The sequence below is a fragment of the Cariama cristata genome, unplaced genomic scaffold (genome assembly GCF_000690535.1).
Source record: "Cariama cristata isolate BGI_N322 unplaced genomic scaffold, ASM69053v1 scaffold10060, whole genome shotgun sequence".
NCBI classification, from domain to species: Eukaryota; Metazoa; Chordata; class Aves; order Cariamiformes; family Cariamidae; genus Cariama; species Cariama cristata.
In genome coordinates this window covers 12,287-32,548 of record NW_009596373.1, presented here as the reverse complement: position 1 = coordinate 32,548, position 20,262 = coordinate 12,287, and the positions used below count along the sequence as shown (strand labels likewise).

The following is a 20,262-nucleotide window of genomic DNA, read 5'->3' as shown; positions in this document are numbered from 1 at the left end:
GGGGGTGGGGTGGGGGGTGGGGGAAGACACCTCTCTGGGCAACTTCTCTGGGACCTCTCATAGTGGTTTATTTTTGAATAATGTTCATATTCTGGACTGATTTAGATACGCTTAGCCATATTTAGTGTGATATACCCTCATAAAGGCTACAAATGTTTTCCTGCCATCTTGTGTTTTCACTGGTGCCCAGAAAAGTAATCTCATATATCTTCTTGGATCATGGTGTTTCTGACCACATGCTGTTATGTGCACTGTGCTCTGAAAAGATGCTTTTGGTTTGCAGCACCTTTAAGGTTAAATGATACTTAGCACTTGATGTCTGAGTCACTTTCTGAGATATGATTCCAATTTAGTCTGAGTTTAGGCTGAAAATATTTCCTTGACCCTACAACTCAGCTTCATTTTGGGGAATGTTTGGTTGCTATTTCTCTGGTCCTTGTTTGCCAGTTAATCCAACTTTGTATTCCAAGATTGTATTTGCAAGAGTTTACTTCTGACCTCATTAGACATATAAATGCTATGTAACACTAAGAATTACAAAATAATTAGGTTCTTCATGTTTCAGAGTGAACTCCACAAACCTCTAGGTATGAGGTACATTATCTCTTTAGTCCTTCATTTCTCATCTGTCAAACGAGGACAGTACCATTCACTGAATCTTTTGTATGGTGAATATAAATTAATAGTTCTACAGGACTCAGCTGCTGTAGTGATCGGCATCAAAGAAAAGTTTTAGAGGAAGCATCTTCAGGATAGCATTTTAAAAGTGTGCAATAAGTCATACCTTAGGCTATACACTGCTTAACTGAGAAAACTAAAATCAAAAGTAAAAAGGATTGGACATCTGGTTCTTAATGAATGCTGCCTATGCTGTGTAGTGAATGAACTAGGGGCCTAGGGAAAAAATAGTGTGCAATTAAAGATAATGCATACATGTAGAGGCAGAGGGTGAATTATGGTTATATAGACAGCCCTAATGCTGACATTTCGTACCTTTGTCTGCTTGACTTTGTAACTCCAGTGTTTTTTAATTCAACTCTTTTATGTTTATATTGCAAACATGTCTAAATTAGAAACAAACTGGCTATTTAAACTGGAGTGTGCATATGACAAAAGAAAATTGATACATAACAGGAACTCGATATCGTTTCGATGTTATGGAAAAATAAAATTATTAGAAAGTTCTCTTCCTTGTAAATTTATCTGGGATATGAAAGTTTTCTAAGTGAAGTGTTAAGTTTGTACTTTGTCGTTGAACCATCTCTCTCGTCCATCAATATTCAGTCATAGAATCATAGAATCTTAGACTGGTTTGGTTGGAAGGGACCTTCAAGACCATCCAGTTCCAACCCCCTGCCATGGGCAGGGACACCTTCCACCAGACTGGGATGCTCAAAGCTCCATCCAACCTGGCCTTGAACATTTCCAGGGATGGGGTATCCACAGCTTCTCTGGGCAACCTATGTCAATGCCTGACCACCATCCTCACAGTGAAGAATTTCTTCCTAATACCTAACCTAAATCTGCTCTCTTTCAGTTTAAAGACATTGCCCCTTCTCCTATCACTCCATGCCCTTGCAAAACGTCCCTCCTCAGCTTTCTTGTCGGCCCCTTTAGGTACGGGAAGGCTGCTCTAAGGTGTCCCTGGAGCCTTCTCTTCTCCAGGCTGAACAACCCCAACTCTCTCAGCCTGTCCTCACAGCAGAGGTACTCCAGCCCTCGGATCATCTTCGTGGCCTCCTCCTGACTCACTCCAGAGTTCAAGGGCCTGAACTATTTGGAGGTCTGAGCTTTCTTGTTCCCAGTAAAAGATAACATGAGTATGAGATGATGAGATGTCACATTTCAGGGCAGGCCCTTTCAGAAGGGATTAATCTATGTTATTATGTCCTGATAATCAGTCAAACGTGCCCTTCTTTTGCTTTCAGCCTCAGTCTGTACAGTTTCTGTAATTAGCTCAAAGCCAAAAGCCACCTCCTGGCATCTACTGCCTGTTTCTTTTTGCCACACAAAAGGTGTTTGGCATTGCTATCATAAAGTTGCTATGGCAACTTTTGGGTGTCAGAGGATGGAGCACCACAGGACATGCTATAATCTGTTAATTTGTGAGTCTAACACAACAGTAAACCTGCGACTGGACTGGCTACCCAACCAAAATCATGCAAACTCAGATTTCAAGTATTCCATCACCATAATTCTTTAACCTCTAACTGTGCAAAGCCCAAGAGTGCAGCAACTGTGTTTGCTGATGACTACCTGGGAAAAGTATCATGGGAGTGGAGGTGGGGATGACGACATATAGCTGCTTTATGGGAGACATTAGCCAATGCCAATTCCATTCCTTTTACAGCAGTGCTTAGAGTCATATGATAATACTTCCTGGAAGCTGCCATGAACATCAATTAAAACTGCCCTTTCAGTTAATAGTTTCATGACAATGCAAGAGGAAGCCAGGCCGGGCTGGTGCTTGGTATGTATCCCCCTATCAGTGACTAATACCACCAATACCTCCTCATCTTGCTCTTTCTCATAGGAAAATAGCAGTGATTAACCTCAGTCATGGTCTTGGCATTCAATTCTTGACCTCTTTCTATTCAAAGAGAGAGTTTGCTCTAGGTAACAGCAACAAATTATTTCTTGCTCTTAATACATCAGTTCATTCTTTTTAAATGTAATTTAAAAATACCAGGCAGTCCATTTTGTGTGGATTGCTGAATGTCGTTGAGAGGGTAGGAAACCACAACAGTATAATTTTAAGGTGAAGCAATGTGTGTCTCCTATATTTAGGGTAAAAACGTGGGCCTTCCATGAAGATTGACGAAGAAATGTGGTATGGTCAATCTATTATTGGGCATCCTGAGATCTTTTGTGGTAATGTCAAAGTACTTTATTCACATAACAGATCCCAAGGGTGAAAAAAAATCCTTTAATATTTAAAATTTTTTAAAAAGAATATTTTTGTATTTAGATATTCCTTCTATGTAAATTACAGGATAGTAAAGTGTTTCCAGGGTTAATTCCACAAATCAGAAATAAAAAACTGTGGCCAATCAAGAAATAAACTAAACAAATTTTCTATCATTTACCCATTGCCATATACCCCACTGATATGTTTGCAGTCTTGCTATTCCATTCGATGTGCTTTTCTCCTCCTAACATGGGTAGTTAATGGGCATTAGATTTTAAAGCAAACCTTGAAATTTGAGCACAAACATAGATCATTTTTAGATCAAACTTGCAATTTTTTTCTAATCCTGGTGAGCAAGTTCTTTCTATTTATTTTCTGCTATTTCATGTGTGTGCATGGTTCACTGATTGTGTCCCTGTGGGTGGTCAAAGGAATTACCAGTGAGACCTCCGCCATCAAAACTAGGAAGATGAGCTCGGGGGGGGATTCAAGTTATTAAGTCCCTTTGTCTGTCTTAAGGCAGGATCACTTGCCTTTGTAGTGATGAAAAGTTCACAGCTCCCCAAAAATTTCATCAGTCTGTTCATTATTACAGCTTGGAAAGTCTTTTGTAATGTTGTCTTCTGATAACAATGAGAGAAAGTCTGGAGAAGACTGTCAGCCATAGTCCACTACCTTTGGACTGCAAGAGATGCTGCGCAATGGCTGGTAGTGGGTTGTTTGTGGTAAAGCTACTCCATCTACTGAATTGAAGCTACTCTCCTTCAGCTCCGTCTTCAACCCAAGGTGGGTAAATCGGGAAACTATGATCCACCCTTCGTCAAGTGGCTGTCTCTAGAAACAGTAAGAATCAGACCGTTTCTGCACAGCTGACAAGAGCTTTATAATTCATTTTTCAGTTCTGAAGGGGGTGAAGAGTTTTCTCTGCCTGTTACTTCTGCGTAGCAACATCGCTGTGGAGTCCTGCCCACTTGCTGGCAGTGACAGCACATCCGCAGAGTGGATTACTGGCAAAAATCTATTACTGTGGAGCATTGAGAAGAGATAAATCAAATATTCCTGGATGTATTTATAGAGCAATACTGTTTACTTTTTGTTTGACAGCCTCAGCTGACACTTGCACTTTATAACTGCTCTTTCATAGTTAGCTTATATAAATTTCGCAAAAGGTGAAATCTAGTTGTATGATACCTGATATCACCACACTATATGCAACTGGGGCGTTAATAACTCACCAAAAAATAGCTTCCTACCCATGAACGGCTTCCAGGAAAAAGAAAGAAAACCCTACCCAGTTTTTCAAATCCATATTTCTGTTCCTTCATTAAGCATCACTATATAACCGTCAAAATATCTGCTTATACTCTTCTTTCTGAGCAATATATTTTTATGTCATGTTTTCTTTGGTTGTCTCCTGTTTTAATTAACCTTAATCTACACCTCCTTATCTCTGCCTGAAGAAAACCCGGGACCAAAATACTCTTTTCTCATGTTTTATTTAATTCATAAATATAACCCGCTTTCGAAGGTAGCATTTCTCAGGTATTATCACCTTTAATTGCTTTCTATTGTCCCAGATCCACATTTTATTGTGCATGTCACTATTTTATCATGGACTCTTACAGGCATGACATCGCCCTTTCACATTATGACCAACAGTGTGTGCTCCAGCAGAGTCCCTCCACGGTGGTACCGTATTTGTCAGCTGCCACATTTTCTATTCCCCTGATATGATTTTGCAACCAAATTGCTGAAGAGCCAGAAGTAGAAATGAGCTGCAGTCAGATGCTGGATCTGAGCTCTCCTCCTGCAACATATCCATGAGCAACCTGTCCTTCTATGTTGTAATCACAACACTCTTATCCCTTGCTTTGCCCTAAGTGTCAAAGATCCTTAGTTATTGTGTCCAAAAATTGCAACTGACAGTTGGATTCCTGGGTTTATAATTGGGTAGCTGCCTGCTTTTCCCCAAAAAAATGTGAATCCCTGGCTACACATGTAGTGGTCATCATATTGTTCCCACTGAGAGAGGGAGATTTTCTGGGGAAAAAGTCAAGGCTGTGTTTATGAATTTATCTGTTCCTATCTCTGGAAGAAAAAAAAAAAAAAGTAGAAAAGACTTAGTCCAGGCCCTGAAATGTAAGTGCTTGGAATAGCTCTTGCTATAGAAAATTGTTTTGACAGCTATTGCTAGGTGGTGCCGTTAGTCTTCCAAATCTTTTTTATTCATGCTAACAAATATTTGTTTTCAGTAAGCCATATGGGTTGTGGTAGTTTTACGGTTCTCATGTCACGGAAAGCTAGGTGTCTGCTCCAGTTTCTGCTCAGATCAGCTCCCCAGTAACTAGACTCTGACATGTGTCTTTGATTCCTGAGGGATGGATTTCCGTGCACGCTGTTTGTGACCACTTCTGCTTTAGGGCTGTCGTACACATAAAAATAAATGAAGCTGCAATTAAAATAACCACATACTGTCACACACTGATTTGCTTTTCAGTGGAAAGCAGGCTCCAGGTATCAGCTTTTCTTCTGAGGAAGAGCAACAATATAATTTAGCATTAAAATAGCATTCTGTAATTGGATTCTTTCCAATTTTTTATTTCTTGTAACCAGCCTCATCATGCTCTGTGTAGTCCTGCTTCATCTCTGCCAAGTTACTGGTGCTGTAACTCACAACTGCTGCCCTTAAAACTTTCCTCCAGCTACCTCCTTTAAAAGCAAACAAGACCTGGCTTGTTTGCTCATCCCTCACTCTGTCCTGTCTTCTTCCTCTGCCTTTCCTCTTCCTCCTCATTTGAACGATCTGCAGAATCGCTGCCTCTTCTTGACCACCCAGATCTTCACTGCTATGATTTTTTTTTTTCTTTGTAACTTTTTCCTATTTTTCTAGCAATTCCTGGCTGCCAAGTCACAGGCCTTCTCTTCTCCCCTCAGTACAGGGGAGGTTTCAGGGTGAGTTGGTAGGCTTTCCTGCTTCAGCTCCTCTGCGAAGAAGTTCCTGTTTTCTCTTATGTTCCCGTGAATAGGAATGCAGCATTCCTATCTGGAGAAAAGTCTGAATTTAAACACTAGAGCACTGAAAAAAGTCTATATCTGTGTTATGAGATCCCAACCATTTTCCTTTTGTGACTAGCTCTTCCCTTCAAATAAGAAATAGCTTAAGCTCTCCTCGTTGAGATTAACAAGGAGTTGAGTGACATCTGACGATTATCTGGGCTTTCTAAACGAGGTTGAATTTCACTCCTCATGTTGATCTTTCAAAATAATTAAGGAACTACTTTCCTTACGTCTGTGTTAAGAACATGGGCAGAATTTAATAAAAATTTCATTTTCTGAGGACCATGTTCTCCCCTGGGAAAAGGGAAGAGACCAGGAAGCAACAGAAATGAATTGTTAATGGTAAATAGTTTGCTTCCTTTTGCAGCACCAATTCAGAACTTGATGTTTCTGAAAGTCATGGTATTTGGAACTGGTTTTAGTGATACAATTCTAGGAATACTGTGCTTTTAGGAAACTAGTGGCTTTAATTAACGCTATATCTAAATATTTCTGGTCTTGATCAGGAATTAAAATATGATGACATGAATAAAAAGGCAAAAATACTATGTCTAAGACCAAAATAATAATTTTGAGATTGTATCTGAAACATTTATTAGATTATTTTCTGTCTGAATACTTGGGGTTGACCAAATTGTTTATGGCATGTTAGGAGAAATACTGACTTCTGTCTCTGAATTGTAATACTAAAACAGCCTTAACAGTCATACAGGAGTTGTAAATTCCTTTCATTACACATAAAGTAGTCAAAACCGCATTTTCTGAGTGACTGTGAATCAAGTTAAATTTTACCTGAGAAGTGAACGAATAAGCTAAATGCATTATTGGACAGTTTATCAAGTATGCAGAAACTGTACACCCCCATTAGGAAGTAAATTCTGTCAGAAAAACAAGGATGTCCTGAGAACTGATATTGTTTTGATAAAGACAAAAAGCAAGTTATGAGAATGCTAGCATTGCTAAAATGTCCCTGGTGCTTTTGCTGTATAGTTATTGGACTTTCAGCTCTTAATTGCCTTTTAACAGAAGAGCTGCGTTCACAGACACATCAGTGACCAATACTTTGCAAGGATAACTGCATCCCACATCCCAGGTAGCTTTTGGCAGTGGTGAACGTAAGACAGCGTCTGATCGTTCCAATGGCCCAATTTTATGAAGGATTGGGCCGAAGTATCCTAGCAATCCTCAGTTCCAGGCAATGTTATGTTTTTAACAGAATTTCACCCTTCCCTTAGACAATAAGGAAACCTGTACTACACAAGCAAAATGATGAGGTCCACAACTTTGAGCACAAGACCTGATCTACCTGAGGTTCCCCAGCAGCTACAGCCCCAAGGCCCTCTGTTCTCCCTGTGACTGGGGATTCCCAAGAGGCCCCAGTCAAAACTACCTCTGAACATCAATGCAAGTCAAAACCATCACTAAACAGTGCAAAATTCATTTGATTAAATGAAATGCACATTATGAATGATTCAGCTGCATTTTGTATGAATAACCATAGGGCAAGCACAAAGTCAATGGATCACTGTTTTAAGTGCTGTGCAGACCTTGTGTTGGCCTTTGGTACCAAGGTAAGTTTTACTCTGGATATTTAAGAGATCAGATTACATTTATAAACCAGAAAGAGAGCTTTGCATCTGCCCTCCTTTAAACCATGTCCAGAAATTGGAAAATCCCACTGATTTCCATTTGTGTTGCACTGTAACAGCTGAGCTGGGCAAATGGCAGACTTAAAATCCAGCACTTTTTCTCCCCACTTGTGATCATGAGCTGACCATCTGGGCCAGATTCTGCTCTTTAATAGGCTAGGATAGATTACATTGATGCCAGTGACTGAATTTGAATTGGAACTTTTCTTGTGGTATGATACTGACTCTGCATCAGACCAGAAACATGAAAACAAGCAGGGACTATACTCAGGGAAAAATCTAGAATAGAGGGATTTTTAAATATCTTCTTATTTTACAGACATACTCCAGGTAACAGGCAACAAATTTGACATTTACCCAAAATAGTAACATTACCTGGTTCTTGCAGATACTCATAGTCATATCCCAGCTCTCTTGAGGGTTTAAAAAATTCTCCATTTCTGTAAAGAGGAATAAAGGGGACCATGTAATTTTCTCGATTGTGCCCAATAGGTGCGTTGGCTGCTGGGTAAACTTCTAGCATGGGCCTGTGTCTTCTTAACCATCGCTCAAAAATGCTGTAGAAGAAAAAATCATGTCAATTAATGGTGGAGATTGGTGGACAATTTCTTTCTGAAGATTAAAAAATTGTTGATGGGGTTTTTTTTGTGAACCTTGGGGACAGAGTGGCATGCAATGACTTGTGTTCATGTGCGTGTAATGCTTTCCAAATCATTTGGGGTTAGCTACTTCAGTGCTGAGTTCCTATGCAAGCCTACAAAGACCAAAGGCCTGCAGTGCTGCAGAGAGGCTGAATATGCTTTTAAATTCCATAAATGCAATTCACTGTCTCACTGTGACCTGACTGCAATTTCTGCTCAGTAATTCACATGGTTGTGAAGGACAGAGAGAAAAGGATTAAAGACCTCAGTCCTTCCTCCTCACCCTCAGAAACATTTTTGGCTAGTTTTGGATGGTCTTGTTGCCAGCTGCTCAGTCCTGTTCCCCTTCCTCTATTTTCTCTCCACTGTTGCCAAGGGTTTTCATGCCTACATTAAAGTATGGCTACACCACGGTTGGTTTGACATCACCAAGGAGATGGAAATGTCTACGGAAGAAGTTATAAGCTATAAGCTATAGGAGTCCAAAAAGTTAAGAAAGCAGGTCAGCTGTCAGGAAAGAGTCTTCAGCCACAGCTTCTTCACTGACCTTTAGTGTCTGCATAGTTGTTTTACATATTCTGTTGCACAGCTTTTTTTTTTTTTTACCCTTTCTTTATTATGTTATCCCAGAGGTGCTACCCCCATCGCTGATAGGCTGGGCATTGGCCAGCAGTGGATCCGTCTTGGAGCCAGCTAGCATTGGGTCCATTGGACATGGAGGAAGCTTCTGGCAGCTTCTTACAGAAGCCATCCCTGTATCCCCCCTGCTACCAAAACCTTGCCACATAAACCCAATACAAGCTGTTATCCATACTTCTGACCTCAGCTACTCCTTTCCATTTTTCTCTGCCCAAATTTCTGCCATTAGCTGTCTGTCAGCACAGGGCTGTATACCTGTTCTTTAACTTGGAGGCAGAAAGCTTAAAGGTTGTGGTATGAGAAGAGTTTGTATTGACATTTTCAAGTCAACTACTGAACGTGTTTGGAAAGTAAAATTAACAATCTTCCAAAAAACCCCAAAATGAGTTCTCCACCTTTTATGTCTGAGCTTGTTCTGGTCAACTCCTAATTTTATTCCAGTCCTCAAATCCTTTCCCTGATCCCCTGCTGTTTACATGGTGACCATGGCTTGTCAGCAGACACCTGAATGTGCCAGGTTGGAACAGGGGAGGTGACAAAATGCTCCAGAGGGAGCAGATGCAGGTAACTTATGCATGAAGAAAGAGGACCTCATGCTCAGTCAGAAGTTATTGGTAGGAGGGGATTATCAGTGCCAAGCTCAGGGAAGGATCACTGAATTCATTTATCAGTTATGAGGGATGGACATGGTCTAAAGAGACCTGTAGATTGTACTTTAATTGAGATCTTGGCTCAACAGTTTCTCCTCCCTGACAATGGCCACTGACTAGACGACACAGACTTTCACCCCCTCTTCTAATTAATAACCAGCTGTTCAGGGACTCAAGTAATTTCAGACACACAGACCCTAAATGCAAGAGCTCGGCAGTATCAGCATCTCTGCAAAGTATCCAGGGATTCTGCTGGTAGATTTTTACCTCTTGTCTTCGGGCAGAAATGTTGACAAACACTCTGCTTACCACACAAAACTAAAGCCCTCTCACACTTATCAAAACAGAAGTAGGGCCAAAGCCTTGCTTCCTTTTTTAAGATCAAAAGATTTAATAGATGAAAACATCACTATGTTCGTACACCTTGTCAACCCTTAACAATGCAGGTATTAATCTTGATTAAAATCTTCATTTGTGGCTTTCTTCTTCAGTTAATTTCATCAACCCTGTCTAGAAAAACTCTTGTCAGAATAATAACATTCAGCTGAAGCTTTCAGATGGATAAATTTAAACAATATTATCAAGATTTCAGCTGCCGTTATCATAAGAAAGTTTGAACAGAAAATCTGTAATCAGATTACATCTTTAGAGAACAGCATAGTGAAATTCAGTAATCATTAAAAAAGACATAGAATATAAAGGAAACCAGGGCATTCATTTCACTTGAGGAGGGGTAGGGGGGTGTGTTGGATTCCAGTTTTTTCCCTGCCTGGTTTTTACCTGTGTCTGGGGCAGGGCACTCTGACTATCAGTGCCTTGTTTTCCTAGCAGTTGTAGATTGGAGCCGAGCTAGCTCTTCTCTGCAGCACAGGGCTGTTACGCAGGCTGATACAGAGATACTTTGGTTGTGGGAACATGGTCATATTTTAAGAAGGTGGCAGAGATACGACTTGGATCAGGTTGTCAAAGTCTGGTGATGATCGATACCCTAACTTTTGAATGCTCAATCTGAGGTACTTCTTGGGGCCTGATTTTTAGAAAACGCTGAGCAGCCACATTCTGAAAATCTGCAGGGCTGATGAGCACAAGGTTCAGAGCTAGAAGTCATCATTAACCTGAAATAGCTTCATATGACATGCCCTGAAATGTGGAATCCTCTCTGGATGACTTAAATGTTACTATTTCATAATCAGTTTCAAGAAGAAACCTTAGGCCAGTAATCTTTCAAGCAGAATGCAAATGCAAAGCATTTCCATGGAAATGAACATATGTACTTTTTGGATTCCTTCATTTGCAGTGTTGTTCCCATATTAGATATCAAGCTTTTCTTAGCAGTAGCAGGAGCATTGAATTGTCTGCCCTTGCAGCTGATCTTTACATTTAGTTGCAATCGTATACCTCTAATTACTGATGAGTTGTGCTGATGCACAAGTTATGTTGCACAATTCATTGAGTTGTTTATGAACAGTTCTCTCCTTTAGCCAGCATAAAATCATATAATCTTTACTGAAATCTATTTCATCGAACATATCTTCGTGCCACTGTAGAAATCTCAGAAATATCCATTAAGGTTTTAAGAGTCACACTTTCCAATACTCCCTTTAGAACAGCCGGTCTTTTATCTTGGCCCTTTTTTTTTTTTTTTTTTTTTTTTGGACACTTTGAAAGATTAGGATCATATTCTGCTTCCTAATAAAGCAATTGGGTGAAGTTGCATTTATTCTTTCCACTTAAGGTTTGTTCCCAGCTTGTTCAGTAAGATGGACTCACAACACTAATTTCTTCTTGGCAAGATAATGCATGATGCTTTGTATTTTCATGAGGATCTTCATGGTTTTCTTCTTTTGCCTGAGAAAACTGTCAGATTTAATATAACAGTAGTATTTTTTATGTCCTCTTCTCTTTGTATTTCTCCTTTTAAAAGAGGGTACTGCCATTTCCCTGCCTTACTTATGTTTTTAAGAAAAGTTATCAAAGAAGGAACCTTGCCCTTGCCTTTTAAGAAAGGTCTCCCAGCTGAGTGGGAAGAGAAACCTCCCAGTTGCATCCTAGATGGGGAGAAAATCCATGGAGAGGGTACAACTTAAGCTATATCTCTGTTGTGAAGTACAAATAGTTCTTGTTGGGCACCATAAGCCTTTTCATATCAGAGAGTTACTTTTTATGACTCCCCAACTGAGGCTGTTAACTCCCTTCATACATTTTTAAGGAAAACTGAAATCCTGAAACAACCTATGGCTTTTGCTGTCAGCCAGATAGTGACATTGGCACAGTGCTCCCATCCTTGGGGACCTGTCTTAACTGAAAAGACTTGGGCCAAAAAAAAAGTATATCTGGAGAAAATAATCACACTGTCTTTTGTTTCAGAGTACTGTGACCACTGAATCACACATTGTAGGATACTTTTTTCCTCAAATAAGGTGCTATCTCCATCCCTGGCTACATTTAAGGCAGTTGGCATCAAATGTGCTCTCCTTCATGCAGTGCTATCCTTTCCTGTAGGCAAGGAGAACCCATCTGAACAGCAACGATGGATCATCTGACAATTCTTTTATGCCTTGGTCTGCAGAGACAGTTGCTTTATCCGATAACAGGCATATGGTTTCTGTGATAGAGGGAAATCAGTACTTCCATCATCAGATGTTTATCCACTTACTGTTGACAGAAGTTTTTCTTTTCTTCCCTTAAAAGCAGCCATGTTGTACATTATTTCCTTTCAGTACCTTGAAAATATATACTTGTTTTCTATGCTTTGCTCAGTAGCTGCAAACTTGGAAGAACTTAGTGCTGCAGAATTAAAGTTATATGCAGAGAGACAAAATACTGATGCAATTAGCTGGTGCCTTCGTGGAGCGACAAAGTTCCTGGTAGAAAAAACAGGTCTGTGGCAGAGCAGCAGACCTGAACTCCCTAGAATTGTTGGTTGTCTTGGCAAATCACTGGTATTATGTTCTCTTCATATGAGCCTCTGTGTCCTCCCCTAGCCCTGAGAGTTAACAAAGCAGAAGCATGAATTAAATGACAACTGAAGGACCATTTTATTCCACGTTGCCTCCCTTTCTTGACATAATGAAATTAAAGGTAATAAAAAGACAGCTAAAGAATCAGATCAGAGCTCTGTGATAGCCAATCTCCATATTTCTTCTTTGCAAAAGAAAATACTGCGCAGAAGTTCAGTAAGAGAGAAATCTGTCTGACTTCTACAGCAGTCTGGTTGGTTACTTTCTTCCTCAGTATGTAGACAAAGAGGGCAAGCACATAATTAGGTATTTGTATAGGCAGGAGTGATATTTTCCAGAGATGGAGACTTTTTTAGCATTGCAATCCCAGCTAGACTGGCATCGTTTGGGAGATGTTGGCAGTACTGAAGAGAGCAGATGGGATGTGAGCGTGGTAGGGAAGACAAGGCGGGATAAAGGGAAGAAGAGAAGAGCTCATCAAAAGTCATTGGGAATTTTATTCAGGGAATGGAAATGGGGAGAACCCAATCTAGGATCTGGCATAAATAAACCACAAGTCCTCCAGGGTGACAACTCTTACCTAGAAGGATCACGGGCAATCAGGACTTAAAAAATAGAAATTTAAAATATGGAAATGAACGAAATGAAATGAAGATTAACCTCCTGATAGCCCTAATGCCCTTTGTATTTCTTCAGTGGCAAGCAAAACTGACTTGAAAGAGGTAGCTTTTATTTAAAAGCCTTGGACAAATTAAAAAAGTATTCTATCTAGATTAGAGCAAAGACTGGTTCCATTTGGAAGGCTTCTTCCTTTGCTTGAAGAAATCAAAATGCTCAAAGTGTATGTCTCAAATAAGAAGCTAAGGAACTGAAAGGGATAGGAGAATAATTTGGATTTTGAAAGATGCCCTGTCTCATTTAGAACTCAGAAAGGCTCAGTCTTTCTATGTTGCACTTCCAAATTAGAAATTATTTTGTAGTGAGTGTATTATTAAAGTAAATATTGGAAGTTTTATAATTACTAGATTATGATGATCAACAATTTATGCAAAGATTATTTTTGTGGTAAGAAAAATAATTTTAATATTGTAGAATGGGTTGGATTTAGACAAATTTGGGCTAAAATAAAGCTAAGTGTTTTTATTTAAACATTGGAAAAACTGATCTAGGGACATGATAAATTCACTATCACTTAAACCCTCTGATTCAGTCAGAAGCTGCATGCTTGATGCAGAAATAGCTAAGGTAGGTTATTTGGACAGAAGGATTCCCAAAATGTCATAAAGGCAAAGAATATTCTTCCTGAATATTAGAGAAATTTTAGAAAGTGTTGAAGGCCCCATTTTACTTTAGAGAAAATAGGTACAGAGTAAAAATGACTTGCCTAAATTCGTACTAGACATGCTGCAGTGGAGTGGGACCTCAGCTATGGGGCCACTGTATGCCTACCAGACGATGACAACTCTTGGAGTCAGATTATACCATTGCCAAGCATGGAGTCTCAATTTTATTAAAGATTTTTGCTATATATCTGTATACAGATCTCTCTGTTAATGAGCTTAGTACTTGTGTGTACCAGCACCGATAGGTCTAAAGAGTTGATATGTGCTAAAAAGTAATAAAGACTCCCACCTGGTATGTTGATGCTTTAGTAGTTTAAATTTTCATTCAGGGGAAATACACTTGGCCTTCGCAAAGAGTTTTAGTGTGGTAAGGTGCTTTTACAGAGAAAATGAAAGCCATTTATAAAAGACATGGTTATATCACTTCCATTTAATTGCATGTAAATAGGCATGAATATTTTCCTTGTTCTTCTCCACACATACCAGATTATACAAAGTGAAATGGAATGAACCTTAGTGGAAAACCAATTTGAAAAAAAAAAATATCTTGGTTTAAAGAGTGGGGGGAAAATAAGATTGATTTGAGGATGATTAAAAAACACCACCAATATATATTTCTGAATTCGTATTATACTATGAATAATATATGCAATGGGATTATAGCTAATGAAAGGATGAGTCAAGAAATAAATGGGTTTATGTTGCCAGTGGGAAATACCAAGCAGAATGTAAGAGCACTGCTGTATATAAGCTGGATAACTTCATACTGTTCCAGATAGTGTTGTGTACTCTGAAAAACAGTGCTGTCCACAGGAAGGAAATTTTAAAACCTAGAAAAAGTAGAGTAAAACAGTAAGAGTAGGCATTTTCTTTATCATTTTGAAAAGCATCTCTCCTAAGACTCCTTTCCCAAGAGTGTGCCTCCACAGTCGTGAGCAGAGCTACACTTGACCGATTGCAGTGTAGGAGGAGAAACCAGACCTTAAATATCTCTTATTAAAGAATTCCTTGTATTGAGTCACTGCAGAGACACTGACACATAGTGTAAACCTAACTGACCCTTCAGGAAGATTTTCTAGAAGTTTAATCCAGTGTGTTTCACTTTGCAATTAAGGACAGTTGGAGAGAGGGAAAGGGGGAAGAAGAGGATTCAGTACCTCTGTATGAATTCTTCTGCCATGCAACCAGGAACATGCATGTGGGTGTCCCCAGTGGGAGGTCTACAGTCCCCTTACGGTGAGGGTTCATGGTCACTCTGTGTCTGTTCACTACCGAGGACACAGTCCTGCTCTCCTCCTGCCTCCTACCTTCTTGTCCTCACTTTCCTCATAAGCATTTGCACAACCATGTCATAACCAGGATTAAGGAACTATTTTGGTTTAAAACCAAACATCTAATTTATTTTCATTTGTTCTGAGATAGCGGAGGTGAGATAAAGTCATGGACCTGATTCATTATGCTTTTGCATGATGGCCAGTACCAGCACAAGGGAGGAACAGAGGGGAGCACCTCCGGGTAGCACTAACTAATGAGCAGGACTGTTTCTTCCTCTTAACCTCTGTGCCAGGTTAAGCTGACTAAAAACAGCAGTGAAACTGTGCCCTTTGTTTCTCAGTAGCCTGATAAATCCATGCCTCAGCTAAGCCTGCACACAGTGCTAACAGTTCAGCTGCTAGATGGCAACTTTGAAAGCCATGAATAACTTTATCTCATTCAAATCTGAAACCATGTCACTAGTTGTGCCAGATATGGCATGGAAACTTCCCTTCCTCATCTACAGTTGTGAGACTGAGGCTAGATTAGGCTGACTACGGCAGAAGGAAGACAGAGTATTGTTGCTTAGTGCTCATTTATATGATTTATTTCAGTATCATGAGATCTGACATTCTGGAGAAGAAACCTGGCAAGCAACATGTATTTGCATTTGGAAAGAAAGGGAAAAGGAAACAAATTGAGGAAAGCTGAAATGCCAGTCCAAGGACTGTGATTACACAGTAGTCATCACTTTAAAAGTTGGCACTAGTCAACTGGTATTACAAAGTCACCTCAGGTAATTCCCATCCCAGGCATTTGGGAGAAACATTGGTGCTTCAGTCCTGGAAGAGGTGCTGATGCTGAGGTTGTAAAGTCAAGGCACCGTACTGTTTGCCAATGTATGTCTTTATATTGCAGTGTCCTTTTCTTTCTTTTTGTTTTAAGTTGGGTAAAGACACTACAGGGACTGTCAGGCAGGTTGTAAACAAATTACACTGGTCATAATGCAAGTGTCTGATTAAAAATTAAGATGCTGCCCTCAGTTATTCTGAGAAACCCATCCAAGGCCTCTGAGGCTATGTCTCCCCTACGATGAATCACTACCCTGGGTTGCAGTGCTAACCCTGTGTCCAGTCCTAGCTGCTGGAGAACATCCAGGCTTCCACCAGCAATTCCAAGCTGCAGCATGCAGCAAGCAATCTTGGACACAACGCCTCTTCCACAAACCCTTGCAGGACCACTGTCAAGTTATTTCTATGCCAGTCCCTGGACCAGCTACTGGAGAAGCCTGTTTGGGAATGTGTGTGTATGTATGTGAGCCAACTGGGAGATTAGGGGATCCGTGGGCAGTTAATGGGTAGACTGAGTGTCTAAGACCAGTTACTATGAAATACAGGCTGTATATCTATATATATATATGTATGTTTTCCCATAACAGGCTTTTATCCTGGTCAGCCAAAGAAGACAAGCAGATGAGGTTGTTGGTGCTGTTAGAATTTGTGTGAGTGCCGTATTTCTTGCATTGATCTATGTAGCTGGTCAAGCGCATCTGTGTATATGCATATATGTAACTAGTGTGTGTATGTGTTTATTGGGAATACATACTCAGCCTCACTATCAGCTGGACCCAAGAACATGGAGCTGTGGTAGCCGTACCACCTTTAGACTTCTAGATTTGTCAGCTCCTAACACTTTAAACACATACTTGCACAAAACAGACAAAAAGGGATATTTTAGCCCAGTAGAGCTGTTCCCTCACATAATGCTGTGCTTCTCATCTTTTTCTTGGAGCGTATATTCCCATGTAGATCGATTATATGTCTCTGAAATATGAATATTTTCAGGAAAGATCTGGCCTATTTTATTGTTTCCCTTTTCTCCACCTTCTGAACCAAAAGGTTGTTTGTTTTTGTGGACGGCAATGGAATAGACCACCTGCAACACTAAGGGGCAATGTGCAGGTGACATGAAGTCCCTTACTCATCCAACCTGATCGATATTGGCTGCAGGCTACCTCCTAAAGGGCCATTCTCTGGATGAAGCATAATAACGTGCATCGTACTGACATCTTCCCAGCCGTTATGAAGTACCACTGGAGCTGGGGAGCCATGTGGTACCCGAGGATCTTGGCATTGCTCTGCTTCACCATCCCACTACAAGCATCTGTATTTCCTTCCATCTGCCTTGTTCTCATTTATGGCACTGCACAAACTGGGTACTTGGAAAGTGTCAGATAAAGGAAACAAGAAGGAGGGAGACAGTAAAGGTATAGTCCCACACAACCAATCCCATCTAAGAGACAACTAATACCACTTTGTTTACCCACGTCTCACTTTGTTGAAAGCTTCAAGGTTACTGCAGCTGCTGGGGTTATGAGATATTTTTAATATTCCCTCTACCAATGTGATTTAGAGCACTTTTTCCCCTTATCTTTAAAATGCCCTCAACACCTCTGTGGGATTAAGGGAAGAGAAAGGTCTCCAGTCTTTCCAGCTGAAACTGTTCCTCTTTATGTCAAACAATTTGAGTATCCATAGCCATTTGGAGAAGACGCGGTTGGATCTCTCGTTGCTGCTTAGCACGCTCATTTGGGTGCTGATGGCTACGTAGGTTCCAGTCATTGCTTCAGTAATCATGTAGTGCTCCAAGTGTTTCTCTTCTAGAACAAAAAAGACAGCAGCTCCTCAAGCCTCTATTGTGAAAAAAAGTTGTTCAGGCACCTGAGTCCTGCTGAGGATTCAGATAAAATGATCCCGAGCAGAGATCGCTGCTGGTGGTTTAGGACCAAATGCCACTCCTCTTGGAGAGAGCTGCTGAAGCCCTGTGTTTCTATTCCCCATTTGATGTGCTTATTTCCTTGAGGCACATTGTGAAATGCCTAACTCTTCCCAGGAAACCCATATAGCTACTTGGGGCTTCAACCCCATTGTATATAAGTCTGGGGCATGGCTCCTGTACCACAAAGCCTAACATGCTGGGCAGCCCTGTAACCCACTTTGGCAGTCAATGAACCTCACAGAAATATTCTTGTTTTCCCTCTTCTCAGAAAATTAGGTACGATGAACAAACGAGTGCTACGTCCAGCTTATGTTTGATCAATTGATGATGGATTACAACATAAAAAGCTTTATTCCTACTGGAGAAGGAGATAATGTATAAACTGAGCATGACATATCACTCACGACACTAAAGACAGGAGCTGAGTGTTGGAAATAGTGTAGGGATCTGTGCAGAGGAATGCCAGTATTCTCTGGTGTAGGACTAGGTAGTACCTCATCGTAACCCAGTTATTGACAAAGCAAACTAACTCCTGCAGAAGCTTAGTCTGCACCTCTGGTGGAAAGAAATGATGAGTTTAGGTGAGGCTTAGCTGCCTGAGATTTGGTCAGATATCTGATCTAAACTCTATTACTTTTCTTAGTCAAGCTAGCCTCTGTTTTACACCAATGAAAGTCAGCAATGGCTCTTCCTAAATGCAGGAGAGAAATTCTTGTTCCTTAAAATAGCAGGCATCATGTGTGTTGTTGCACCCCTTACTGTCAAACCAGGGCAATATTTGGCTAGAAATATTTATTTTTCATTCAGATTTGGGTCTCCAATGCTGTCCAACACTGCAAAATCCAAGATACAGATGAGACACAGTGGTGTGTCCTATGTGCTTTGTAAATAAGGAAATACAAATGCAACCATGTGTTGTATGGAAAAAAAAATATTGCTGGAGTGTATATCCTGTGTTAACTTTCTCATGTTCGTCTTTGCCATGGTTTGCAGCTAGCAGAAAAACGTCATTTGAAGTAGGAGATAGTACAAATGCTAGCTGCTCCAAAGTTTAATAACTAGTTTCCCCTCAAGAAAAAGATAACAAGCAGATTAAAACGGACTGCTGTGGAGGTAGCTGGACTGACTCTATGTAACCCACTCCTGTGCTCTGTAATTCAATTCTTTTGAGACTGAGAGATTGTCATTATTGAGGTTCACAAGGGCATGTAATATATAAATCACATCTACAGTAGCAAAGTAATAATTTCTTTTGATGAATAGAAGGTAGCTACATGTGGGTGAGAAAAGTACCATGTTTTCCTGTGATTTTTTACAATTTGAACAATTACTTCAGCTATTATTGCAGAAGTGCCGCAGGAAGGAAATTCAACATTATGCTAGCTGTCTGCATCAGAGCTTGTCTTGATCGCTCTGTCACAGAGAGAGCTTTTTCCTCCTCCAGCGCTCACCGACAGAATAGTTGAAGACTAACCATGCAGCTCCTACCAAGTTGCAGGGCAGAGTAACCTTTCCTTTTAAAAACCACTAATCACTTGTATAAGATGTAGTGTACAAAGTGATCCGTTCGGTAACTGCATTGGCTGAACTAAAATCTTGCAGCAAAAGTGTTATGAAACGTGCACTTTAAATGGGACTATTTGAACTGAACCTCCTATGTTATTGATTTTTGAAAGGAGAATGGGTAATTACAAACATCTAGCCTGAATAATGACGTGGCAAGTGAGATTGCCAGCTACTGTATTTCACATGTAACCCAGGAGATGTCTGTTTAACCTTTCTCTTACCATTCCCCTAAAGCGAGGTTGATCAACAGCACTATAGGATTTAGGTATGCTTAATCAATAAGAACATTTTCCTCCAGAGCCTGTTCCTTGTCCTTATTTTTCTCTATCTCTGGTTCTGTATGGATATCTGTGGATAGCCAGAGGACTTATTTATGAGTGTGGGTTACTTTAGATGCAGATGCAACCTCCAGTGTATTGTATAGACTCAGACCTTGTCTGTCCAATGGGCGAAGCAGGGAGGTCTTCTGGAGGAGGGTTGGTCTAAACCCTTCGCTTTTGCTTCTGGCCCCCACTCTAGCCATGGTACACATTAGACAAACCTGTGGTGTGACACTCCGAGGCTGTTCCTGCATCCCTTTGGATACTTTGCAATTGCAGTATCAGAAACTGCCCAGACTTACTGAAATAGATGTTAGAGTCCAGCTCCAGTACCTTGGTGTACGATTTGCCTTTCAGCTCCAGACACAGGGATATCAAAGGAGAGATACTGGGGAGCTGTGTTTCTCAGCAACACCCCAACCTTCCCACTTACACTCTGTTTTCCATGGATATATTTATGTGGTATTTTGCAGTAGATGTGAACTCACTCTACCCAC

General features: G+C 40.4%; 1 protein-coding gene across 1 annotated transcript in view; it reads right to left on the bottom strand.

The window, feature by feature from the left end:
• The window catches only part of LOC104165997 (tyrosinase-like), a 30,004-nt gene that overhangs the window by 1,514 nt on the left and 8,228 nt on the right, over nt 1-20,262 (bottom strand). Inside the window, exon 2 of the mRNA XM_009705783.1 lies at nt 7,990-8,171. Coding sequence (XP_009704085.1) covers nt 7,990-8,171 — 182 coding nt within the window. The remainder of the gene's footprint in view (nt 1-7,989; nt 8,172-20,262) is intronic.